At 39.2% G+C, this 27,530-nt stretch overlaps 2 protein-coding genes and 1 pseudogene across 2 annotated transcripts in view; all 3 read right to left on the bottom strand.

Annotated features, from left to right (window-relative positions):
* LOC105033649 (transcription initiation factor TFIID subunit 15b) overlaps positions 1-7,560 on the bottom strand; it is a 32,718-nt gene extending 25,158 nt beyond the window's left edge. Inside the window, exons 1-3 of the mRNA XM_010908533.3 lie at positions 7,409-7,560; positions 7,166-7,298; positions 6,335-7,076 (exon numbers count right to left, since the gene is read on the bottom strand). Coding sequence (XP_010906835.1) covers positions 6,335-7,076; positions 7,166-7,298; positions 7,409-7,472 — 939 coding nt within the window. The 5' untranslated portion in view covers positions 7,473-7,560. The remainder of the gene's footprint in view (positions 1-6,334; positions 7,077-7,165; positions 7,299-7,408) is intronic.
* Positions 278-4,033, bottom strand: LOC140851912 (uncharacterized). Its single transcript, XM_073244059.1, has 2 exons — positions 1,377-4,033; positions 278-1,297 (listed from the first exon to the last, which is right to left on the bottom strand). The coding sequence occupies exons 1-2, from the start codon at positions 1,860-1,862 to the stop codon at positions 1,130-1,132; spliced, it is 654 nt and encodes a 217-aa protein (XP_073100160.1). The 5' UTR covers positions 1,863-4,033; the 3' UTR covers positions 278-1,129.
* Positions 7,561-22,922: 15,362 nt separating the features above from the next.
* Positions 22,923-23,438, bottom strand: LOC140852219 (uncharacterized; annotated as a pseudogene).
* Positions 23,439-27,530: the final 4,092 nt, after the last annotated feature.

The raw sequence follows: 27,530 nt of genomic DNA on the forward strand, positions 1-27,530 counted from the left end.
ATGGGATGTGACTCCTACCGCTGATATGACAATTAATGCTGGTAGCAGGTAAAGCATACTCTATGCCACTTTCGAAAAGACATGCACGGACGTGTGGCGGTATCCACCATGTGGATACGATTTGAATTCCAATTTCCTCCAGAACCTACATACAAGTACAAGTGATATGGCTCGAATCATATTTTATTATTACAGATTAACTTAGTTTAGCTCAAAATATGGCTTATGTTGCTCGAAATATGGTTTACGCATCTATTCAAATACAAGTGCCACTAATAAAGACGAACTTTATTCTTTTGCATCTAAGACGATTACAAAGTTCAGGTTAAAAAAAATAAGAAAAAAGAAAGGGAAAACACATCACTTCTTCGGAGCATCATTGGTGCGACTCGCTTTGGAGCGACATGTTTTGCTGATGGCAACCTCTTCAGTTTGGATGGCTGCATCGACTTTGCTCGGCTCAACAAGGTACCAAAATATTCTTGCAAATCTTTCGATGCTGTCTACTATTCGACCTTCAAACTGTCATCCAGGAAGTTAGCCTTCAGAAGCTCTGCATGCACGGTAAAAAGATGCGACTCAATCATTGCTTTGCACCTCTCAAAGCCAGCGAAGAATGCCGACTTGCAGGCTTGGTTTATAACCTCAACTCCTCTCTTTGCCAGCCAATCCACTCTCCATTGGGCCTTCTCGATCAGAAGCTCCTGGTCTGCGAGCCAGCCATGAAGAAGAGCCTCCATATTTTTTTATCCTTAACTTTCTTCTTCAAGCGTTTCGTTTCTGAGAGAGCCGCCTGAAGCTCGACCTGAGGTGTGGATGGCTCCGAAGACACTTGAGTCTCTTTGGAGGTAGAGCCTCCACCCCTCTGCAGTGTCTTCTCTCTATAGCTGGCCTTATCCAAGATCTTGGCCCTTTTGGCCGAGCCTCTACTGGGTCTCCCTTGAGAACGAGCCTCGAAGGTGTAATCGTGGCCTTTTTTCACTCCGAATATTCTCCTCAAGCGCTCTACGTCGTTGTGAGCTTGGCGCCAGTCCCTCTCGACCTTAGACCTCTGCCTCTTGAGATCTGCAATCTTCCTTTCGGCCTTTCTAATCTCATCATCATGACGGTTGATTATTTCTTGGGCTTCTTAAAGGGCTTCCTCAAAAGAGTTGAGCTCTCTGGTCAGCTCGGTATTAGTTCTTTCCGCCTGCTCCAACCAGTACTTCAACAAGTCAATCTCCTCCCTCACTGCTGTAAGCTCTAGTGCAGACACATCAGAAATAAAGCCAATGAAGCTGGCCAGATGATGCCCAACCTGCACAAAATTAACATCAAGGCTATTAGATGCCACAAGTCACAGGAGATAGGAAGGAGAGATTCGAAAAATCTCTTACCTGGGCAAGGGACCTGAGGGTGCTCACCATCCATTGTTGATCCTCTTGTTCTTCAAGAAATAATTTTTCGACAAGAGAAAGAAAATTTCTCAGAAACTTTGCTGCAGATTTGAGATTCTCTGCCGCGGACGGAGCAGCGGGCACAGGTTGTAAGGGACCTGCTTGAGAAGTGGTCGGAAGAAAAAGATACGCAGCGGGCACTGCTTGCTCCGAAGGATTCTCAGCTTCTATTACAGCTACTGGAGTCTCTCCTGGATGACCAACTGTCTTTTTCATCCATGTACCCTTTGCTGGAGCCTCCTCCATCGAGATCGGCTCTGCTGAAGTCTCCTCCATCAAGATCTCCCTCACAGAAATCTCCTCCAGTAAGGCTTCCGTCTTAACCTTCGAAAGAGGGACCATAAATTCAATGACTAAAGGGGGATTCACATCCCCCATGACCGCATAAGTCGATTCGATGGTCGGAGCCCCGACATTGCCACCCATCGAAGTCGGAGGCCAGCCAATGGAGCCTTGATTTGTCTTTTCTGGGCCAATATCAATTCAAACTTTTTCACGAACTCCGAATTCTTTATTTTGCCGCTGGAAATCTATAGAGAGTCAACAAAAATCTAGAGCAGAAAAGAAGTTGCGATTGTCTTTTAGCGCATCTGTAGGTCAGATTTAAAAAGACGGCAAAAGAGAAGACAGAGAGCCACCATTTATGAAATCAAACCCTCGAGAAAACCGCAAGCTGAGTGGTCCCATCAACCGTGGTCGTTCGCGATAGTTCTTTGTCAGACTGACGTCATCAAACTTAAATGCGGGGCCATATGGAAGCATGAGCACGCACATCCCCAGATCCGAGGAATCACTCGAAATACTTTTTTCGTCTGATTCTCAAACTCAGGAGTAGGAGAGTAGTGTCACGGTAGTATCTTGAATGCCTCGGATTTGACATGTTGTCATTGACACCTCATATCAGTGGACTATCCATGCAGTCGTCGGCCCAAATGCAAAACTGAGGTATGTAGAACAGAGCTATTTACCTCTTATCTGTTGCACGGGCTATTTGCCTCCACCAGCCTTCGATAGCCTCAGCTGATCAGCTCTCAGGCATGTGCTACAGCTTTCCAACTAAAGTGGATGGGCTCAAACGTAACCAACTCCCCTGATTTCACGTAAACGATTGAAGGCTGAAATATCTCTCCCGCTATGGCATGTTGAACGGCCCTGCAATATCGAGATTGCATAATCTCACAGTTGTTCGACGATATTTTTTATAAATCACCAAAGTTCTGAGGATCAAGGTAAGTTAAGCGGTCCCTCTCAGAGAACTCGTTGCTACTTTCTGTATTCTCTGAATCTGACTTGAGCGTCGGAGAATTCTCACAGGAGTAAAAACCTCCTGCTCGGACTTCTTTTGCAGATCACTCCAGCACTCCCTACGTAAGGACCAGGCGTCCGCCTTCCAACCTAGCCGAAACAAGCAGCAACAGGCGACATTATTTGTTATCTAACGAGTTTGTTTTACTTTCGAACCACCAAGCCCTTAACTATCTTAAGTCGCAAAAGAAATTGAATTTACGACATGCCAAATGGGTCGCATTTCTTGAGGAATATACTTACATTCTTAAACATCTTGCTGGAGTCGAGAACAAAGCTGCTAATGCCCTTAGTCGTGTTGTTAAAACTTTGCATGCTGTAGGAGTACAAGTTATAAGATTTGATCGAGTCAAAGAGGATTATCCAACATATCCAGATTTCGGTGAAACTTACAAAAGCCTTCTAGATGGATAGTGTGACAACCCTGATTTTATTATTCATGATGGATATTTATTTAAAAATAGACACTTGTGCATTCCCCAAGGTTCATTGAGAGAGTTTGTGACTTGAGAGTTGCATTCTGGAGGTTTAGCAGGATATTTTGATAGGGATCAGACTATTCTTTTGGTAGAGGATCACTTTTTTTGATCGAGTCTTAAATGGAATGCTGCACGTGTTGTTGCCCAATATGGCAAATGTCAGACTGCTAAAAGCAAATGAAAGATACTAGTTTGTATACACCTTTGCCCATACCTCATGCCCCATGGCAAAATTTGAGCATGGACTTTATTTTAGGACTTCCTAAGACTATTCGAGATCATGATTCGATTCTTGTGGTGGTTGATAGATTTTCTAAGATGGCAGGCTTTATACCATGTAGGAAGACTTCTGACGCCATCCACATAGCAAAGCTTTTTGTTGATCAGGTTGTAAAATTGCATGGATTACTAAAAACTATTATGAATGATAGAGATGTGCGATTTGTGAGTTATTTTGGAAAAACAATATAGAACTAATAAATACTAAATTATAATTTTCTTCACCATATCACCCATAAATAGATGGCCAGACCGAGGTTGTCAATCGAAGCCTAGGTGACTTATTGCACTGTCTAGTAGGTGATCATACTAGAAATTGAGATAGCATTTTGTCTATGGCCGAATTTGCTTACAATAACTCGATTAATCGCAACACAGGGATGAGTCCGTTTAAGATTGCCACTAGTTACAACTCTAGGACACCTATTGAGCTAATTCCATTATCTATAGACTATAGATCAAGCCAGCATGCTGAAGCATTTGTTCAGCATATAAAAAACTTGCATAATAAAATAAGACGAGCAATCATTTTAAAAACTAAGGTTTATATAAATAAAGCAAATAAACATCGGTATGAAGAAAATTTTAAAGAAAAAGATATGGTTATGGTAAGGGTTCGACCAGAATGATTTCGCACAGATACCGCAAAAAAGTTACATGCGAGAAATTTGGATCCATTCAAAATCTTGAAACGACTAAATTCAAATGTTTATGTCTTGGATTTGCCCACTGATGTTGGTTTTAGCTCAATAGTCAATATTGAGGATCTTAGCTACTATCATAAGCCTCTTTCCATCAATAGCCCCATTTTCATAAGTATACCTCCACCACCACTTCCACTTCCACCCATACTTAATATTTTGAGGAAGAAAAAAGAAATTGAATAGGTTCTTGATGACCAAATTGTTATTACACGATCAGGTGATTCGCATAGCTTTATGGTAAAGTAAGAATTTTGACCTGATGAAGAAGTGACATGGATACCAAGCACAAGCTTAGAGACATTACTCCAAATCTCTATAAGGATTACATCAGCCATAATCCGTCGGAGTCGGATTTTTTCAAGTCGAGAGGGGATAATGCAGACCGAGCCCGACTTGCGTCCACATCTAAGTTTCAGGTCTATCAACGAAGGCGGCACAAGTCAGCACCCGAATCCACTATATGGACCTGAAGATATTTTTAGATATATTCTGAATTATTCTATTTAGGAAGATTTTATTCTATCATCTTCCTATTCTATTTAAAAAGATTTTATTCTATCATTTTTCTTTTTCTGTTTAAGAAGATTTTATTCTATCATCTTCCTTTTCTATTTAAAAAGATTTTATTCTATCATCTTTTTTTCTGCTTGGAGAGATTTTGTCATCTTTTTTTTTCTGTTTAGAAAGATCTTATTTGATCATCTTTCTTTTTTTAGCTAAGTCTCTAGGTTTGAAATATTTTTCTGTTATTCTCAGATGTGTTAGTATATAAATAACCTACAAAGCTTTGGCTATGAAAGACAGAATTATTGAATAAAATTCAAGTTTTGTTAAAAGAGTTGTGGTGAAAGCTTCTTTTTTCTTTTCCAGAGATTCTGACGAGGTCCAAAGTTTAATACTTCTTTAGATCTGTGTTCTCCATTTTTTACAAATTTTGACTATCTACTTATGAGATTTGGTTGAGATTTGAGAAAATTAGGAGATTTCAAGAAATAGAAAAAAGACAAAGATTGAAGACGAAGATCTCCTTTCCCTTCTCCTTGCGTGCTCTATCCGAGACATCTGACCAGCCATCTCTGCCAACAATCTGGGCCAGCTTCAGCCCAAAGTCAACTATTAGCATTTTAATCTCTTTGCTTCTAAAAAAAAAAAAGATTGTAGTGCTAATTTTTTGTCCAGATCCAGATCTACACATATCATCCATTGATAATAAAAGCTGGGTGCGTAAGATAGTTTTATTTTTATTTTTTTTCCTCAGAAAACTCATAATATTACTTCCTAAAAATCCCAAGAATCTAATTCAATCCTTCCCTTCCTGCATGGTATTTGATTGTGGCTGTTGGATAGAAATTGACTATGTAGATATCTACAAGCCTAGCTAGGAGATTGTTGCGGACAGATTGTGAATTGATTCAGATTAATCATACTAGCTTAATTGCGCACTCGTTGGACGTTGTATGGTATAATTTTTTATCTGATTTAATTTTTTTACTTTATTATTTTCTTTAACCGAACATTCTTCTTTTATTAAAATTATTTTTTTTAAAAATTATTCGCTTAATTTTATTTTTACAAACTGTTTTGCCTGCGACATCTAAGGGATAGCAACCTGTAGGATACGTGTAACATCTTGTTTTCTGTATTGGTGCATAGCATATAGGATTTTAGACCGTCCTGCATCACTAATTCAATGTTTTTTGATGGTTATATTGACCAAACCCACAATCCTGTGAGATTTTGGGCTCAACCATCCAAACAGACCCTAAAGAAACTAAAAATCCTATCCTCTTGGCTCAAATGATTTTGTTGTCACTATCAAATCCAATAAAATGGAGTAGAAAACATTGGTAACATAAGATTTTTAATTGCTGATAAAATGCCTCTCTTCTATGCCCAGTTATTAATAAAATTACCAAAGAGAATGTGGAATGAATATTTGAGAAAAAATAATACATACATACATATATATTGGGATTGTATGCAAACAGAAACAACATGCATTCTCTGAGACTAATGCACTATCATGATGTCATCCTAACACATGCTTAGATGCCATTAATTATAATGTAAAAGGATTAACATAAGCAATATATATGTACATACATATGTAAATCCATGTGCATGCAAATACCTGCCCAATTCCTCCAAAAAGCTCCCTAAGCTCCTCGGCGGTGACATCAGGAGGCAAATTTGAGACGTAGATCCTGGAATTGTCACAGGATTCCCGACAATTTTTGTCACACTGCTTAACTGGAAGAGCGGGCTCAACAGGAGCACCACGGTGCCCACCACCCCCATAGCATGGAGGAGCACCACCATCACGGCCAGGGATCGGACGATCAGCATAGCCACCATCATAACCAACTGGCGGAACCCCACGACCAATGGGACCACCACGTCCATATAGATTTGGCGGGGCACCATATGAAGCGGAATAAGAAGGGGGCCCACCATAGCTAATGGGCGGCGGATCAGGCTCCACACCATCAGAATTATTCTCGCCACAGAAGTTTGGACCAGGTGGGTCATCTCCCAGAGGGACACCATATGAAGCCGGAAGTGGTGGGGAAATTTGAGCATAACCAGCATCATCTCTATCTCTACCTTGACAACTACCGTAAGAACCACCTCTTCCACCATGGTTATTACTCCTACCACCACGGTTCCTGTCGTAACCCCCGTCACCTCCACTATAACCACCACAACCACCTCTGCTGTAATATCCACCACCTCGATTAAAACCACTACCACCTCCACCTCCTCCTCCTCTCCCTCCCCCTTTGTTATAACCACCAGTGCTGCTGCCACCACGAAGACTTGGAGCACCACATTTATAGCACTCGGTTCTCCGTGCAAAGTTCAGATTCCCGCAGCTGGATCAACTCAGCTTTAGTAAGAAACAAACTTTGAAAAAGAAAACCTTGAAGAGGAATAGCAACAATAAAAAGGGGAGCAGACATACTTAGGATCAGGGCAAAGCCAATCCCCTTCTCGGCCGCCCCTGCTGCCACGATCCCCGCCTCGGCACCCGCCGCCTCCCCGATTTCCACGGTCGCCGCCTTGATATCCACCACCGTGGTATCCAGCGCCCCCGCCTAATTAGAACAAAGCGGAAAATCCAAAACTCTAAACTTAACCCAAACCCAAAAAAACTCTAGAAGAAAAAATTAATGAAGAAAGGAAAGAAAAGTGAATCTATCGCCACCTCTGCCGTATCCTCCGCCGCCGCCGCCGCCGCGCGGCGGGGCAGAGCGGTACGATCCCGACATGCCCCTAGGGTTTTGCCTGCTTTATCGAGGAAGGGGGGAGACGGACGAGGAAAAGCGTTGCCTCAGTTCTTAGGGCACGCTTCTTCGAGCGGAGAGCTAGTTGAGACTGGATTCCCTCGCCCGGCAGGAGCTTATATGGTGGCCCTGAGATCCGGCCGCGCTTACCTCAGCACGCTGACGCCATACTATCTTACGAAAGCGAGAGTAAGCTGCGTACGATCGCAGAATCAGCGATCGCAGTAAAGATGATTGAAAATAGCGGCCGTTATTACAGTAAGAAAGAACAGCTATTATGATGGATTTTTTAGTGGCATAGGATCTGATTATCAATAAAAAAAATTCTAAAAAATGAAAAATACCTTAGTAACAAAACTCTTGTAATGGTAAAATCTAATGATGAATATCTATTCAAAGGAAATATCATCCGAAGATGTGAGAATCATCGTGATATCATAGATTCTTCATAAATCAGCAACTTTCATTCACAAAAAAAAAAAAAATGATGTTGACAGCCCGTCTTTATCTTCTTTGATTTAGACCATCTCATAACTTCATTCTATCAATTGAAGATACAAATTATTTATTTATTTTATCCACTCAATGAAATGTGATAGAGTTCATTTCATTTCTATGTTTATCAATAGATCAAAATTCAAATATATCTCATTCATTTTTTTTTGGGAATTGATGTTGTTGATGCGAGAATTCCTTTGACGTCGGGATGCTGGAGTCGATAGTAAGATTGGCCTCCCAGGGGTGTGACATGCATAAAAATTCTAATCAGAAATAGCTCCGACGAGGATCTTCTGACGCTTAAGTCAGAACTCTCATTCAACAAAAAGATAAGCGTGAGTGGCAGAATAATGACGTATCTTTTTTTCAGGAGTTCTCTTTGAGTCTCCTTTATAGCGAAAAGTTGGAGCTTTAGTTGGCAAGTGATCAGCACGATCCCATATAATCAGGACATAATTCATGAGGTACGAAATTATCGCTCGAGATTTTCAAGATGCGACGGTTGTAGTTACCTTATCAGTCTAGAGACAGTTGTTTTCTGGGGGATGTTGCATTTCGAATGAGATTGCCAACTGAGTATTGTCGAAATGAGAGTTGGTCGGCGAAGACTAGAGGTCGGCTACCCTAGAATCTGTTCACTGGTGCGAAGCTGGTTGACCAGACATGATCGACTAATGAGGAGACATCGGAGATGGCACGCGGGATTTGCCAAATGATGGTCGGCCATGACCTATCTGCTCAGGGAATAAGATGTTGGCCAGGCGGTTGCAGAAAATTAGCTCGGCGGGAGTCATGGCTAACCATAAGTCAGCGATGGACTTGGTAGGCGGATCTGCAGTGCATAATTATCTTAGACTCTGGGCCTTTTCATGCAATCAGTTCATGCAAATTTTTTTTCAACTCATGCCTCCTACTCTCGAGTCCGACTTTAGTCGGACAAAGGGAGTACATCTATTTTTCATAAGATAGAGGATGTAAAAAGGCTCTTCAACTAATAGGACGTGCATGATTTTTGAGACGGAAGTAAGGCAGCACGACTTGAGTCATCATGGCAGAACTAAATAGACATCATTTCAATATCTCTTTTTTAAATTGTGGTGTCGATTTATGTAACTAACAGCAGTGATCGATCGAATGGAGAGATGCCATATGTACCATATCCTGCAACTTGTTGGAAAAGAAATGATTTGATATCCAGGTGTTATCCTCTCCTGGCTATAAATAAGAGAGGTGCCTGTCTTTAGCTTTTTCGGCTACTGTCCGGCTCTTTGATTTCTCTTTTCTCTTCTTTCATTACTACAACTTCTTGGAACAGGGGACTTTTCTTCTTCTTCCATAGTGCATCCTTTAGAGGAATTTTTGAAGATCTTGGTGACTGCTTCACTTCTTCTATCTCCTTCTTTCGTTCTCAGATAAGTTTTCTTTCTCACCCATCTATTTTCTTATTCTTCCCTTCTTTTTTTAGATATCCTTTCAGTTTTTTTATTTGAGGATGGCCGAGCAAAGCGAGCTAAGTCCCAGTGGTTATAGCTCTGTGTTGAATTCAGATGATTAGAGTCAGATATGGGTTTGGTATGGGATCCCTTTCGATTTGGATCTTGAACTCCCCAAGGCAAGTGAGCGTGTAGATAGCCTGCCTCCTGGTCGGCTTGCCATGCATGAAGAGTCACTCTGGGCAAGCTTAAGATTTTTTCCATTTATCTCTTCATCCTTGACATCTTCTATTTTTATGGTTTGTCTTTTGGTGCTATTGCTCCGAACTCCTTTAGATTCGTGGTAGATTTTTTTTATATCATGGTTAGTGTCCAACTATCTGTTGATCTCTTTTACTCTTTTTTCACCATCAAAAGATATTCTTAATCCAAGGATTGATGGTATTTTTCTTCTTAGAGGGAGGTTTCTCCTCTAATCAAGGGCGCTCCTTCTTCTGTTCATGGGTGGAAGGAGCGACTCTTGCTTGTGTCTAGCCCTACAGTGGAAGACTAAGATTTATCGAGCTGAGGTCGGAGGCTTCAATGTTCAACGTCCCAAAGCTGGAGGTTAAGGAAGAGCATCGCTTTAGAACCCTTAGAGACTTTAAGGCTCCCTTGACCGATGAGTTGGTGTCCGATGAGGCTCTTTTTAATGCTGGACTGTGCTAGACCGACCTCAGGGGTGAGTAGTATAGCTGTCAATCTTATTCGTCTTTTTCTTTAAGGTTGCTGGCCAAGTTCAACTGCTTGTAGAGATGAGGCCCGAGGACATCGTCAAAATGAAACAGAACCTTTCGAAGAAAAGGAAGTCTCCCGCACTCGAAGGTACCTCCAAGAAGCTAGTGACCCATCGAGGAAAGACCATAAATGAGTGTGGCTCAGCGGGCGAGGCCACAGTTGTCTGAGCGACTTCCACTCCTCCAAGTCTGACTCCATTGGCTTCAGCTCCAATTTCTATGGTCACTCTAGTGCTGGCGTCTCCACCACCTGTGGCTTTCTTACCCACTGCTTCGACACCTCCTCATGAGACTAGAGCTTAGTCTTCTTCCGCTCAGCTTCCTCCTGCTACAAGCCCAAGCAACATGCCTCTTCCTTCTAGCAAAATAGATCTTGATGCTCGCCTTGACTCCATTCTTGAGGATGCAACTTTTGATGACTGGAGAGTTATCAAAGAACTAACCGAGAGATCGATTCTTTCCATGGAGCTAAAGGGTGTCACTGACATGGGCTTCGACGACTTACAGCAGTACTCCGTGACTGCCATACATCAAGTGCCCTCTTTATCCCTAGTTTCATTCTTGGACTTCTCCTCTTGCATTTCTACTGATCATAACCTTTCTGTAGGTACTCCATGTTTTATTCAACACTTTGAATCACGTGCATAAGGTAGAGATCCACAGAGCTTTATGTTGAAAGGCCGAATCCAATGCCATAGAGGTGCACGTGCACGCTGACATGGCTAGGATAGAAGTTGATATGCTGGGGGAATCCCTCAATAAAATTTTCATCGAGCTTGTGCAAAGAGGGGAGGAGCTTTAGGCGGCCAAAACAAAAGTTGCCGAGGTTGAACAGAAGGCCGAGGAGCAAGTTATCGAGACCATAGAGCCGGCTAAGGACCAGATTGCTGAGGCCAGGTGAGAGACTGAGAAAAAAGTTGCTGAGGCCCACCGATCAGCCGTGGAATCCTTCAAGATCTCAGAAGAATTCAAGCAGGAGATGGCCAAGGTGATTGATGGCTATAAGGCATTGGAGGAATACCATGATGCCTTGGTCAAATACGGTCAAGACTCTTTCAATGAGGGATATGGGATCAGATTTGATGCTTGCCGCCACCTGATTGCCGCCCGACTTCTTAAGGCCAACCTCTCCTTCTTAAATAAGGATGAGGATGATAAGAAGGCTATGGTTGAGCTGGCTCCTCCTAGTTCTGAGGCCATCGAGGAGCAGACAAAGAGCAAAGAGAAGATGATTGAAGTTTCTCTACCACTCGTTGCTGGTCCTTCTGAAGCTGTTGGTCCTTCTGAAGCATCTCTGGGTTCTTCAGGAGTCATGCCTGACTCCTTCGCTCCTCAAGACAAGGTCGAAAAATGAAATTTATATTTTCTTCCTCTCTTTTGCTTTGTAAGAAAGCAGTTATTAATGAAATAATCATTTCATTTGCCTAAATTCATGTCACTTTTCTTTTACTTATCTAGTTACGTCCGTGCACTCTTGTTGAATGTATTCCTTCGATTCCAGTTGTTGAGGCTTTATCGGTGGCATCTACAGTAAGGATCAGATCGTATATAGATAACCTTGAAAGAAGTATTAAAAAATTAAATAAGAAGGCTGCTGCTTGGAAGAAAGAATTATCCAAGATCAGAAAGCTCTAGGTGAGGCCTTGGCAGAAGTTGATCGGTTGAAGATGATCAATCGTTGGAGTGTTGTGATGTTTTTTGCTGAGAAAGCTCGACTGACAGCTGAGTCTGCAAGGTTATCCAAGCTCGTAGAGGATGCCACTTGGGGCACCGCTGTCAGGTAGCAGGATATCCATCTCCGATTCCATTAGTCTTAGGATAGGATCTCGAAACTAAAGTCATCGGAGGCTGCTGCCAAAGAGGTGAGAAGGTGCTCCACTGACCATGTGACGCAGCTTTAGAAAGATCTCCATGCTGCCCAAGATAAGATCTCTAAGCTTGAGCACTCGAGCAATGTGGTCGCCGAATATAGGCTGAGGAAAAGTCGACGAGTAGTCATAAGAACTCGAAGCCTGATCAGATATGGATTGGGCAATCTCGTGTCTCCAGACGACATGGTTCGGTGCATATTTGATGTAGGCTATACGGCTAGATTTTGGACATGCCAAAACCAGAATAAGATAGCATTTTCAGGGCTTGATCTCTCCAACATTTCTTCTGAATATAGCACCAAGCCCTCCACCACTCAGGGTAGGTCCAGGGGCGTGGAGATCCATAAGCTCGATCCTGCTATCGAGAGAGTCCATGAGGAGGTTCCTGATGAGGCCTCAGAGACTGGAGCTAGTCACGATTGAATGTAGAATTTTTTGAGGTCATCGATGCTCCTACACTTACGATGAGTCATATAAATACAATAATAGATGCTTATCTTATATTGCCTTTTCTTTTGCTATGTGATGCTATCTGATATCATCATCCATCTTGGTTCGAAAGATTTCCTATTTTCGATGAGGACTCCTCGGTGTTTTTTCCATCACATGTGAATCATGGAGGGTGCCCTAATATTTCATAACTTTCAATTCATTAAATATGAATTTGACTAGGGTGAGCAATGGTTGTAGGGAATAACGGCCGTCATTTTTTTTGATGGGATGAAATCTGAGAAGAGACATCGGTCCTTCGAGAATACACCACATGGTGACATGCTGGTCCACGAGGCATCACCCATGTTGATTTTTAAAGTTAGAAAAATGCGCCATTTATGGTCCGAAGGACAATTGCACCTTTCAGGTTGGTGATTGGTGTGGACGCTGATGCCTATAAATGGAGGTTGATGGCCGATTGAACTCTACCTCCCACCCTTCTTCTCATAGTTCTTGCAAAAATCTTCTTTCCCTCTCGCCATTATGATGCCTTCGAAGAAAACCATTAAAGACTTAGTGAAGGAGCAGAGGGCTGTTGAGAGGGAGGCCCAGAGGAGAGCAAGGTGGCCCGAGTAGTCCTCCTCTCATAGGGCACCGTTGGATTCATGATCTTCACCATCCTCTGGGGGCGAGGGTGCCCCCCAAGCCGAGCAAATTCCCCATGCAGTTCAAGAATGCTGCGTCAGAAACTACAAGACCTCCACGGCATTTGAGAAGGAAGCCATCGACATCACCGTCATTGCCTTTGTCCTTGAGTTTGAGGACTGTAAGGCCCGCTTGTGGCGGATGATGCCATAATTGGACCTCCACTATCTCTTCTCAGAGAACAGTGACGAAGAGGTGGGGGTTTTTTCATCAGATGAGGAATGAGCCCCCTCATCCTTTCTTCTGCTTTTTTTTTTCTTTTCTCTTCTTCTCTCTTTTTTTTTGGAGTGGTGCCCAGAGCACCATATTTTTTAAATACTTAATGAAAAGCATTCGACTATTATCTATGTATTTTGAATGTGCATTTTTTGATGATTATTTTTCTGTCAAGCCGATAGGGGCCAATTTGTTCGAACTTAAAATTGATCGAAGGCTTGCCTAGTAGACTGACCAATTAGAGGCCATCCCTACTCTTTAGGGTCGATAGGAGGTTTTTCATCTGACGGGCTAACTTTAGGTCAACTTACACTTTTAGTGATCGAGCCGATCACAGACAGTCTTATATTTTTGACAACTAGGCCGATCAAAGGCTGTTTTATGTCTTCAATGACTAAATTGATCAAAAATCATCTTGTGTCTCCAATGACTAAGCCAATCAAAGATCATCTTATGTTTGCAATGACTAAACCGATCAAAGACCATCTTGTATCTTCAATGACTAAACCGATTAAAGACTATTTTTATCTTCAATGACTAAGCCGATCAAAGATCGTCTTATGTTTGTAATGACTAAGCTGATTAAAGATCGTCTTATATCTTCAATAACTAAGCTGATCAAAGGTTGTCTAATGTCTTTAATGACTAAACCAATCAAAGATCGTCTTAAGTTTGCAATGAGTAAGCTGATCAAAGGTCGTCTTATATTTGAAATGACTAAGCCGATCAAAGACTGTCTTTATCTTCAATGACTAAGCCAATCAAAGATCGTCTTGTGTCTTCAATGACTAAGCTGATCAAAGACTGTCTTATATCTTCAATGACTTAGTCGATCAAAGACCATCTTATTTTTTAAGGAGCAAATAAGAGACTATTATTTTTAAGCAAAAAAAATTCATTGAGGAAGGTCATGCGATATATTATTGATGGTAGATTAGGAGATTCTCCGAATTTTATGATCGGGAGAGAGCCATTCCATCGAGCTATTTCAGCCAATAGGTTCTTACCTCGATGATCTCATCCACTTGGTATGGGTCCTCTCAGTTTAGGGCCAGTTTGCCATGTTCTCTAGGTTGTGATACCTCCGCCCTGCACAAGACCAGATTGCTGACCCAAAAAACTTTATTTCGAACTTTGTTATTATAATACCATGCGCCCTTATGCTGGTAAGCCACCATTCAGACGCGCACCCTCTCTCTGATTTTTTCGAATAGATCCAGGTTAGCACGCAGCCTTTCTAAGTTGGTTTGCTCATCAAAATTCTCAATCCACACCGATGAAACTCCAACCTCGACAGGTATTACTGCTTCCATCCCAAAGGCCAGACTGAAGGAAGTTTCCTTCGTTGGAACTCTTGGTGTCGTTCTATATGCCCAAAGTACATGGTGAAGCTCATCAACCCAAGATCGTTTGGCTTTGTCTAGTCTTGTCTTCAATCCTCATAAGATAGTATAATTGGTCATCTTGGCTTCGTCGTTAGCTTAAGGATGGGCGATGGAAGTCAAATGATGCACGATCCCATGTTCCTCATAGAATTCCTTAACCTTAGCCTCTATGAACCGGCTTCCATTATCGATGATCAGTACTTAAGATAGGCCGAACCGACATATGATCGACTTTCAGATGAAATCTAATATCCATGCTTTAGTAACATGGACCAGTGGCTCAGCTTCTACCCATTTAGTGAAGTAGTCCACGATGATGAGTAGAAATTTATACTGACCTGATGTCTGTGAGAAGGGGCCAAGGATATCTATCATCCATTATGCAAATGGCCAAGGGATGCAAATAGGAGTGATCGACATGGCGGACAGTCATTATATGTTGGAATTTCTTTGGTACTTATTACACCGCCATACATAATCTTCAGAATCTTTCTGCATGGTTGGTCAGTAGTAATCCTGTTTGAGGAGTTTATAGGCCAGTGCTCTGTTATCGATATGACTCCCATAGATACCTTCATGTACTTTTTTAAGTGCATAATTTGCTTTAGATGGTTGTAGATACTTTAGGAGAGGCAATGAATAAGATCTCTTGTACAATTTTTTTCTCATGAAGGAAATAATTAGCCGACTGATACTTGATCTTTCGAGCTTCCTTTCGATTCATAGGCAATGTTCCATCTTTAAGATAGCCGACCAATGGATCAATCCAAGGGGGCTCCTCATCAATCTGTAATACAATCGTTGGCTCCTCAATCCTCGGCCAATTCATCACTTCAAAAAAGGTTGTCCTAGGCAACTCAGATGGTGACGATGTTACTAATTTAGACAATAGGTCGGCTCTCGAATTTTTTACCCTTGGCACCTGTTGAATTTCAAACATGCCGAACGCAGATGCCAAGTCTTTGATCTTTTGGAGGTATTTGATAATGTTATCCCCTCGAACTTCATAATGGCCCTAAATACACCTGACGACCAACTGCGAGTCACCATAAGCCTTCAAATTTAGTATCCCCAACTCCTTGGCTATTCGGAGCCAAGGCTTCATATTCAGCTTCATTATTTATAGTCAGAAATTTGAAGCGCAAGATGTACGCGACTATCATTCCTTCTGGACTCATGAGGATCAACCTTGCCCTGGATCCTGTAGAGTTGGACGAGCCATCCACGTACATTGCTTAGGTAACTCTATTAGCTTTGGGAGGTCCCCCATCAATTGAGACTTGGGGTTCGTCTTTTCTCTAATCAGCAAGCTCATTTGAAATAGTCTACTCGACCATAAAGTTGGCCAGGATCTGAACCTTGATGGATGGTCAGGGCAAATACTGGATGTTAAACTCTGAGAGCTTGACTGCCCACTTTGCAATCCGTGTGGATGTGTCAAGTCAATGAAGAATGCCCTTTATTGACTGCTCAGTCAGGAGAATGATGGTGTGAGCCTAGAAATATGGTCAGAGCTTTCAAGCTGTGATAAGGAGTGCATAAGTCAGCTTCTTCAACTTCGAATATCTGATCTTCGCATCCCTTAGGATCCGACTAATGTAGTAGATCGGTCTTTGAATTTTATTCCACTCTTAGACTAGCACTGCACTCATAGCAACAAGCAAAACTATAAAGTACAAATATAATTCTTCATTAAGATCAGGCTTACCAAGCAGTGGAGCAGAATTAAGGTGGTCCTTGAGGTCAGCAAAAGCCTTTTGGCATTCCTCAGACCACTAAATTTTTTTTGATTGCTTCAGGACCTAAAAGAAGGGCAAGCACTATTCAATTGATCTTAAAATGAATCGATTCAAGATAGCGACTCTCTCTATGAGGCATTGTACCTCCTTGATTGTCCTAGAGAGAGTCATCTCCTGTACAGCCTTGATCTTCTCCAGATTGGCCTCTATTCCTCGATTGGAGATCATGAAGCCTAGAAACTTTTCGAAGGTTACTCCGAAAGCACACTTGATAGGGTTCAGCTTCATCTTGTACTTTCATAGGGTGGCAAAGACTTCTTCGAGATCATCAATGTGGGTCCTCATGGATTGGCTTTTGATGAGCATGTCATCTACGTATACCTCCATATTACATTCGATTTGATCCTTAAAAATTTTATTCACAAGGTGCTGATAAGTTGCACCTGTATTTTTCTGACCAAAGGATATGATCCTGTAACAAAAGAGACATCGATTAGTAATAAAAGATATTTTGTCTTCATCTTCAAGCATCATTCAGATTTGGTTATAACCGAAAAAGGCATCCATGGAGAATAGAAGTTCGTGAACCGATGTAGCATCAACCAACTGATCAATCTTTGGTAGGGGATAGCTATCTTTTGGACAGACCTTGTTCAGGTTAGTGAAGTCGATGCAGATTCATCATTTTTCGTTTACCTTCTTCACCATAACCACATTAGCTATCCACTCTGGATAGATTGTCTCTTTGATGAAACCTGTCTAAAGTAGCTTATCAACCTCTTTGGCTATCACCTTCTATCACTCTGATGCAAAATTTCTCTTCTTTTGCATGAAGGGACGGTAGTTTGGACTCACATTCAATCGGTGTATGATTACTAAGGGATCAATTTTTGATATGTCTAGTGGTGTCCAAGCGAAAATGTCCGAGTTTGCCTGCAAAAAAGAGGACAGTTGGTCCTTCATTATCTGATCTAGGTTTGACTTGATCTGGATCATATGCTCCGGGTTTCCATCCACCAATGAGACTGAGATGAGGTCCTCGACAGGCTCTCTGATGGAAATCAGTAGGGATTTCATACATGCATTTCAAAATTTTTTCGAAATTAATCATAGTGAAATAACTATAGATTAATCATATTAATCTAATCATGTATATGATTTGATCATTAAACCACCTACGTTAGGATATATGACATGAAATATTATGCATAAAATTTGAAAACCGAAAACACATAAATCAAATCTATATGATCAAAGCAATACTGTATATCATATCTACGGTAAATCTGAGTTCAGAACTTGATATCCAAGTGCGGATAGCTAATCATCATAACTATCAACCATGAATTTAAGGTCCTTCTGGTTGCTCGTAGTCGCATAAAATGTTCGACCTCTATAAGACGTCCACATGAAATCCTGACGCTGATCAATCTCCTCAAGAGTGCTAGCTCGCATAGAGATCTTTTTGATGGCTGATATGCACACTTCTTCGGATCTCTCAGACTCTTTTGAAGCTGAAGATGGAATAGGAAGATGAGGTAGTGGTGGAATGAGAGAAGAGAGCTTTCTTCTCTCTTCATTTTTTCACTCATCCAAAATCTTAGATCAGAATCTAGGTCACTTATCCAAGAGGAGCCGGCTTTCCTTTATCTCACATGCCAAAATAGAAGCCCACCCCAATACCTCACACCCCACTAGAATTTTTCTTGATGAAGTCTAATATTCCATGCACAAAAAATTAGCCCTTTAAAATGGCGACAAAGGGAGAGGTGGTTTGGATAAGATAAAGTTGGTTTGATTCAAAATCAAACCTAATTCAAAGTTGAATTCGAAATTCAATTTGAACTAAGATAATCCCAACCACATGGGCCCTATCCAGAGTGGGTGACTAGCCTTCAAAAGGCATGCAAACCTTCACGCCAATATCAAATCAGCATGAGGAATGGCATTGGGTTAGGTGGTTGGTGCAATGGGCAAATCCCATCTGATTGGACTCAAGCTTGATTTAATTAGGTTCTCATCCAAATCTAATTTGGTTAGACCTAATTAAATAAGAGAATTTAATCCAGTAAGGTATTTAACCATTTTAATTAAATTCTAATTCAATTAAAAATTAATCGAGTTCGAGTCCTAATCAAATCAGAAATCAAACATCCTATGTGATTAGGTTATCTTATAACCTAATCGGTCAGACTTAATTGAATCTAATTTAATTAGACTTGATCCAAACCTCCTTGCTCAATCAAATTGAGCTAATCAGCAATCTAATTACTAATTAATCCTCTATTAATTCACTAACACTTAGCAAATTATTTTATCGTAACTTTTGCATAAGGTTAATCATTAATCATATTAACGATTATATCTTTGAATGATTTTTAATCATTGATCAGCCATCTGATTAGATAGAAATTTCTTTCGTATGTGACCTCATAGGTTCTAACCTAAGTCAGTAGCATAGGAATAAATTTTTTTACTAATCGAAGTGGCCATCTAGTAATGGTACCCGACGTCTGAATAGGCCAAATGATTGCAAAGCAATATTCAAAAAATCTTGACATATGATTATCGTATAATTCATCTCTTTGACCCTCGGTATCCAGGATGACTTCAGAGTTAAATTATCAACTCTTACTCAATATATCCATAATATGTCTCAACCTCATAAATTCTGTGAATCCTCACAAGGACTATCCTGACCAAGATTTTGCTGAATTGAAATATAATATAGTACTAACTCCTGAAACCAGGAGCAGTGAATCCCATCTTGATTACATTGACTTTGCAAGTACTTGACCGTGCCTAAAAATCTTCTGTCACTGAATTAAAAATTCAGGTAGTCCGATATCAAAGTATAGTGAGTTGCTTGCAAGTCACTGTGGTGATCTCAGATCAGAGAGATAATGATATCTATATCCTTCACGAGCTATTTTTGATAGCAGAATACTCCGAGATGGATCACGTTCAGTGAAATATACTCCTATATTTCACCTACATGCTATATCAATGTCTCCACACTCATTGGTTACGAAGACAACTAACCTATGTGATACACAATGACCTACACTTGATGAACGTTATTGTCCTAGTTAATAATATATTGTTTGATCACGAACTAATTTAAGAACTACACGATAAATCTTCCTTTATCGATTGAAAGTAGTTCTAAAGATTTCATCATAATATAGGAGTTCAATAAAGCAGATGCATAATTTATGATAAAAATATCAAATAATTTTTATTAATAAATAATTTATATACAATTTATAATGAGCTCAATTGTCAACAGATTGATGATTGACTTTAGGATATATTTTTTAACAACTCTCACTTGGATTAATGTCAATCAAAATAGTATCGAATATCTATCTTCCACTTGTGATCATTGAACTCCTTAATCCTGAGGGCTTTAATAAATGAGTCGGTTAGATTCTCTTTTTCGTCGATCTTCTAAAGCTCGATATCACCTCGATCCATGATCTCCTGACAAAGTGATGGCGTCATAGAATGTGCTTGGTATACTGATGGAACTTCGATACCTTCACTTGAACTATGGCTCCAATGCTGTCACAGTATAGCAAAATTGAACCATCAAAGGAGGATGCCATTCCGAGCTTGCTGATGAACTTTCATAACTAAACAGCTTTTTTGACAGCATCGGATGCTGCAATATACTTCGCCTCGTAAACTCAATCGACTACAGTATGCTGTTTGAAATTTTTTCAGTAGATTGCTCCACCATTCAGGATAAATATGTATCCCGATATACTCTTACTGTTATCATGATCTGATAGAAATCTAAAATCAGTATATCCCATAAGTTTTAAGTCAGAATCTTCATAAATGAGCCACTGGCGCTTCATATTTCTCAAATACTTACGGATGATTTTTATGACCTTTCAGTGGTTCTCACTCAGATCAGACTGGTATTTACTCACTACCCCTCGTGAGTATGCCATATCCGATCTTGTACATATCATGACGTATATAATAGATCCTACTGTCGAGGTATATGAAACTCTACTCATACACTCTCTCTTTTGAGGAGTTGTTGGACAATCCCTCTTAAAGAAAAATTTTATAGCTTATCGAGAGATGGCCTTTCTTGAAATTCTCCATGCTGAACCACTTTAGTACGTATCAATATACGTAGACTGAAATAATCCAAGCAACCTCTTAGACCTATCTCTATAGATCTTCATCCCAAAGATGTAGAATACTTCTCCTAAATCCTTCACGGAGAACTATAATAACAGTCAAATTTTATTTCCTATTATGCATGGATGTCATTTTTGATTAAGAGAATGTCATCCACATACAAAATAAGAAATACAACCATAAAAACATTAGCCTATTTATATATGCTCGGTTCTTCTCCGTTCTTAATGAAACCATACGTTCTGATCATCTTATCAAAATACATGTTCCAACTTTGAGATACCTGCTTCAATCTATAAATAGATCTCTAAAACCTGCACACCTTTGATTCATCTATGGGTGTGAACCCTTTAAGTTGTATCATATACACCTCTTCTTTCAATTTTCCATTTAGAAAAGTGATTTTGACATCCATTTGTCAAATTTTATAGTCAAAGTGTGTCGCTATCGCAAGCATAATTCGAATGGACTTGAGCATTACCACAGGAGAAAATATCTCGTTATAGTCAATACCATAATGTTGACGATGACCTTTAACAACCAAATGGACTTTAAAGATCTTCACCTTTCCATCTGTATCCCTTTTTCTTTTGAAAATTCACTTACACCCTATGAATTTTATCCCTTCAGATGGATCAACGAGTGTCCATATATTGTTAACCTTCATGGACTCTATTTCAGACTTCATAGTTTCAAGCTAATTATCTAAGTCAGATCTTTGCATGGCACCTATGTAGGCGATCGGATCCTTATTGTTCTCATCGAGTTTAACAGGATCACTATCCTAGACTAAGAAACCATAATATATATCCGACTGATGTGGTACTATATCGAATCTCCTCAATGATGCATCTATAATAGGTTTCAGATTTGATCTGATCAAATCGATTCAGTAGGTTCATTTGTTTGTATCGATTCTTCTACCTATCGAACTCTATCAAGTTTAACCTTAGTGGCATTAGTTCCTTCTTTAAGAAATTTTTTTTCCAAAAAGACTATCCTATTGCTAGCGAACACATTTTGTTCATCAGTAAGATAAAAATAATACTTTTTAGTTTCTTTCGAATATCCAATAAATAAATATTTGTCAGACCTAGATCCCAGCTTATCTGTTTCAAATATTTGACATAAGTCGGACACCCTTAAACCCTAAAGTGAGAGAGTACCGGCTTACGTCCTGTCCACATCTCATATAGTATTTTATTTACAGACTTACTTAAAACTTTATTAAGTATATAACAAGCTGACTCAAGTGCATATCTCCAAAAGAAGATCGACAGACTTGCAAAGCCCGTTATGGATCGAACCATGTCTAACAAAGTTCGATTCCTCCTTTCTGATACCTCATTATATTGTGGTGTCCCAGGAGAGGTTCATTAAGAGAGAATCTCATTCTCATCTAGATATGTAAAAAATCTACTGGTGAGGTATTCACCTCTTTGATCTAATCGAAGAATTTTAATACTTTTTTAATTTATTTCTCCATCTCATTACGAAATTATTAGAACATTTCAAACAATTCAGATTTATACTTCATAAGATAGACATATCCATACCTAATAAGTCGTCAATGAACATAATGAAGTAGTAATACCCACCTCTGGCACTTATATTCATAGGTCTACATACATCACTATGTACAAGACTTAGAACTTCATTAGCTCTTTCACCCTTTTCAGTAAAAGATGATTCAGTCATCTTTTCAAGTAAACAGGATTCATAGATCGATAATGATTCACAATCATTGACTTCAAGAATTTTTTCTTGAGTCAATCTATTTATCCTGTTCTTATTAATATGATTTAGCCTACAATGCTAAAAATAGACATCGAAGAAATTATCTAATATAGGACATTTATTCAATGTGTACATTACACAAATAGGCCGTGATAAAGTATAAATATCATTATTCATTTATCCATTCATCATAGTAACATCATTCATAATGATATGACAATAGCTACTCTTTATTAAAATTTTATATCCGTTCATGGCCAAAAGATCTATAGAAATTACATTCAATAAGATGAGGACAATAGTAATAATCACTCAAAATAATGACATAAAAATTGAAAATAAGCTTTGACAATTTTTAAAGCTAGAACTGAAACTGATCTTCCATCTCTAGTGTTCAGAAATCTCTCGCCATCTCCAAATCTTCTACTGACTTGAAGTCCCTGCTATAAATTACAAATATTAATAAGACTTTTAGTATCTAATATCTAGGTCGTAGTATCACAAATAGAAAAGTTATAAGGTGTTATCATATAATTATCTTGATCAACAATCGCTTGCTTCTTTCTCTTATTTAGCTTGTTTGGGTCAAGAGAGGCAATGTACTGAAGATAATTCCTCTTCCAGTGATCCAACTTCTTACAATAGAAGTATTCTGTCTGACTCTGATCGGACTTATACTTATTGATCTGATCGAACTTAGACACCCCAACATGCTGCACCTTCTTATTTTTATTCTTCTTTTTTCCTTTTTTAAAGGGATGATGCCCCATAGAAGAAGATCCTCCCACTACATTCATTGACTCTTTTTAGAGCTGATGATTCTTCTCAAAAGTCTGCAACAACTCTAGCAAACTGTGGTAATTGACTGCAGGCTTAGTCATTCTATAATGAATAAGGAAGGGGAGGTAGGACTTTGGCAAAAAATTTAGAATCATATCTTTCTCCAGCTGCTCATGCAAGAAAAAATCGAATTTACTTAGGCACTCGATATTCTCGATCATATACAATACATGATCGATGACCGATGCCCTCTCCCTCATCCGAGCATTAAAAATGGCATAAGATGTTTTGTACCTCTCAACATCATCAGGAGTGTCGAAGAATTCATTCAACGCTTATAACATCTCCTCCGACTGAGCATCCTCAAACTTGCGGTTAAACTCATCATTCATGGCCGCCTACATGATGTATGCACCATGGTACGATCGTTGAGCTACTTCTGACAAGTGTCTTGAACTGCACCACAAGCATTCGGAGTGGGTTCCTTAGATGTAGGATCCGTAAGAACATACAGGATCCTTTCATGCTCTAGGATGATCTTTAATTTTCGATACCAGCTATCAAAGTTGAGTCCCATCAGCTTATCACTATTCAACAATGATCAAAGTGACAAAGTAGTAGCCATTACTAAAAAATAAATAAGGATCAATTAATATATTAATTAAGCCTAAAGACTTGAACTTTAGTCTAAAGGTTCTTTCATTATTTTATGCGAATTGATAGCCTCTACCTTCAATTCGAAAAATTATCTTAATTTCTCAATGGATACTAGAATCTACACAAATCGCACACGGGCACGAGTGTGGCTCGACCAACCCCTGTGCACCTATGGGTAGGTTCTTAATCAATTATTTCATCAAATAATTTGGAGTATTAATTTTGTCCCAGGTACCTCTTCAGCAGGCGTGTAGTGCCTCCACTGAAAGTTTTAGTTAGATCCAACTATTAATATGATAAAATTTAGTACATCTGACTAACGAATAATCAGGTCTGAGTATGGCTCGGCCAACCTGATCACCTATTAGAAAGTATAACTGAATCATCATATTATGAATGACAATTTCTAATAGCAAATAAGCACAAGGTGTGTGGCGCCTCTAATGATTATCAAACTATTAGATCGATTATTATCCATCTTAATGGGAGACTATGACTTTGTTATCTCTATAATATTATCATTTTAAGGATCTAATAATTTAAAAAATTTAATTAATTATTTTAAAAAAGAGAAGAGATTAACCAGTAGTCAAAAATCCTCTGACTGACTTCACCAAGTCATAAAGAGGACTAAAGATAGACTGGTTCAAGGGTATCTAGAACAATCATACTGATCAACCTTAATGGCATGGGTCTGTTAGATGTATGTCCTAGAAGCTAATTATTGGTTGGCACATTTTTGTTCTATGATATATATTTGTACTTAAACTATTGATTTAATCAATAAAGGATAAGTTTTCATTTTTCATTCAAGTATTATGTGTCCTTGAATCATCCTAGGAATTGATGTTATGATTCACATTCTCAAGTGTTGAGAATTAAAAATATATATGATCGATTTCTAAATTACTTCCGATCATAGGATAGTCATAGAGACGGTGATCCATCCAGATAGATCGGCATATAGTTCGCTTCCTTTGGGATAGATGAGTCTTTAGTCTACAGTGTAAAGACACTGAGTGAAAAGTGCAGATAATTGTTAGAGAACAACTTATACTGAGCGTGACCATACGAGAGATCATATAAATTTCTATTCGATCGTTAATGATTATCTCAATGCTGTAGTTGTATGGCTAGTCTTTTGACCTGTGGTGTCATAGTTGCTCATAGTAAGATTGCTGTAGTTTGACTACATATAAACACTAACTCAATCATGAGTTTTTATAGTGGATGTTAGCTTCAGTTGGTTGAACTATGCGAGCAACATGTGCATCTATATGGGATCTATTGACCTTGATAGAGAGAAGTAGTCCTATGAGATTTGAGAAGCTGAGTCCATAAGTCTATGACCATAATAGTGTGATTAATGAAAAGAAGTTTTTATTTGAAATCACTATTGGACTTAAGCTAATCATATCTATTATATGACTGATAATAAGGTTTGATGATTTATCCATGACCTGCCATCTAGTCGGAACTCATAATAGAGAGACTGTATCATATATTAACTACTCCTAGAGATTCTGTTTTGATTCTACTGGCCTGTCACTACATATTGCTAGATATCACTGGTGGATAGTGAGAGTTCAATAGGATCATTTTGGATCAATGATCCTCGTAGAGTTAGAGTAAAATTATTCTGACCCACTGAAAGGAGTTTCAGTGATACTTATGATAGAAATCATGGTATAACTCGCTACTAAATAGAATTGAATCTATGGGGTCACATATAAAAGGAGAAGATCTGGATTGGTTAATAATTGGACTTATGAAGTACCAATTTATATGGATTTAGAAAAATCCTATTGGATTCATGTTAACCTTGCTAGCATTTAGGTGAATCCAATTTCTCTTGTAGTTGGTTTGCTTACATGAAAAGCATTAACTAATTTTAATACTTGATTTGAATCTAATTGAATTTGATTCAATAAGATCCAATGATTAGATATTTAATTTATGGCTTAGATTAAATCAAGAAAGAGTTTCTTGATTTTATTCATTAAGAACCTTTAAAGAGAATTTATGAAACTATGTGGGCTAATTTGAGACTTTTAATTAGATCCCATATGATGGAACATCTAGCATTGAGTGTGTGCGGATGAGTTATAGGTGGCTCCCCATTTATTTAGTCCAAGTATATTTAAGCTAGGACTTCTAATATGATTAGGAGGAGGGATCCTAATTTGATAGGACACCCATATGTTGTCTATATAAAGGACCCTAGCCTTACTCCTCTCATTATCTCACTTTCTTCCTTCCCTGCTGCCACCTTTACTATGCCCATCACCTCCCTTCTCTTTCCTCTTTCTAGCCCACACCCTCTCTCTCTCTTGGTGTCCTCTTGTTGGAGCTTTTAGAGAGGTGGGTGGCAATATTATTTTGGTGTCAATTGGTTGACGCCAAGTTGTTATTTGGTTTCATCTTCTTCCTCTAAAGTTGTTAGGAGTTAGTTACAATCACTTCTTAGTTGTTGTTCTTCTGAATTAGTTAAAAGATTAAGAAAGGTTCTTGATTTCTTCAAAAATCAAGAAAGAAAAATCAAAAGGATTTACAATTTCAAACCTATCCAAGCTTGGTTCAAGACTATTCAAGCTTTTGGTTCAGACAAGCAGGATTAAGAAGAGTCTATCCAGATCGATTTTGTGGATACTCATAGAGGCAGGATGCTTGTGCTACTCATTTAAAACCTCTTCTCTTCAGTCCCAGATCTAGGGATTGAATTAAATTCAACCCCAATTATAAGTTTGAAGTAAAGAGAAAGCGATTCAGGTATGTGAACTGATTATAAACTTTCATTCATTCATCCTAAAATCAGTTTATGTTAATTTCAGCATATGAACTAGATCCATAGGTACTTTCATATGATGAATGCATGCTTAGATTAAAAGTATTTTAATCTAATTTTTTTGTTATATTTTAGATTTAAAAAATTTTGAAATCTACATGCATCGGTACCTATAGAAATTCCAACAGTGGTATCAGAGCTACATGTTCATATGTATGAAAGTAGCATAAAAATTTTGAAAATTATTTTCAAAATTTTGATTTTAATTTATACATGAGATATATATATGTTGGGAATAGTGTCCCAAAGTCAATCGTCAGCCTGTTGACGGTTGTACTCATTTTTGTATTTGTACATGAATTATGAATTAATAAAAATTATTTTGGTATTTTTCATCACAAAATATTTTATCTTCTAATGAACTCCTATATTGTGGTGAAGTCCTTAGGACTATTTAGACTCGACAAAGGAGGATTTATCATTTAGTCCTTAAATCTGTTCGTGATCAAATGATACGTTGTTACCAAGGACGACAACGTTTATCAAGCATAGGTCGTTGTGTGCCATATAGGTTGGTTGTCCTCTTAACCAATGAGTGTGGAGACACTGGTATGGCATATAGGTGAGATGTAAGGGTACATCTGCACTGAACGTGACCGACTCCGGAGCTATTTCTGCTGTCAAGATTTACTCCGATGGAATATGGGTATAAATGTCTCTCCGACCTGAGACCGCCACGGTGACTTGCAAGCAACTCACTGCACTTAGGCACTGGACTACCTGAATTTCTAATTCAGTGACGGAAGGCTGCTGGGTGTAGTCAAGTACTTGATCTGTTGGTGCATGTGTCAAGATGGGATTGACCACTCCA

The sequence above is a fragment of the Elaeis guineensis genome, chromosome 10, assembly GCF_000442705.2.
Source record: "Elaeis guineensis isolate ETL-2024a chromosome 10, EG11, whole genome shotgun sequence".
Taxonomy (NCBI): domain Eukaryota; kingdom Viridiplantae; phylum Streptophyta; class Magnoliopsida; order Arecales; family Arecaceae; genus Elaeis; species Elaeis guineensis.

What these genes read in the sequence shown, in the direction of transcription:
- LOC140851912 (XM_073244059.1), bottom strand. Translation starts at nt 1,862, where the DNA reads ATGGGTGGCAATGTCGGGGCTCCGACCATCGAATCGACTTATGCGGTC. An exon ending in CCCTCAGGTCCCTTGCCCAG is followed by an intron (nt 1,298 to 1,376) that starts GTAAGAGATTTT and finishes AATTTTGTGCAG; the next exon opens with GTTGGGCATCATCTGGCCAG.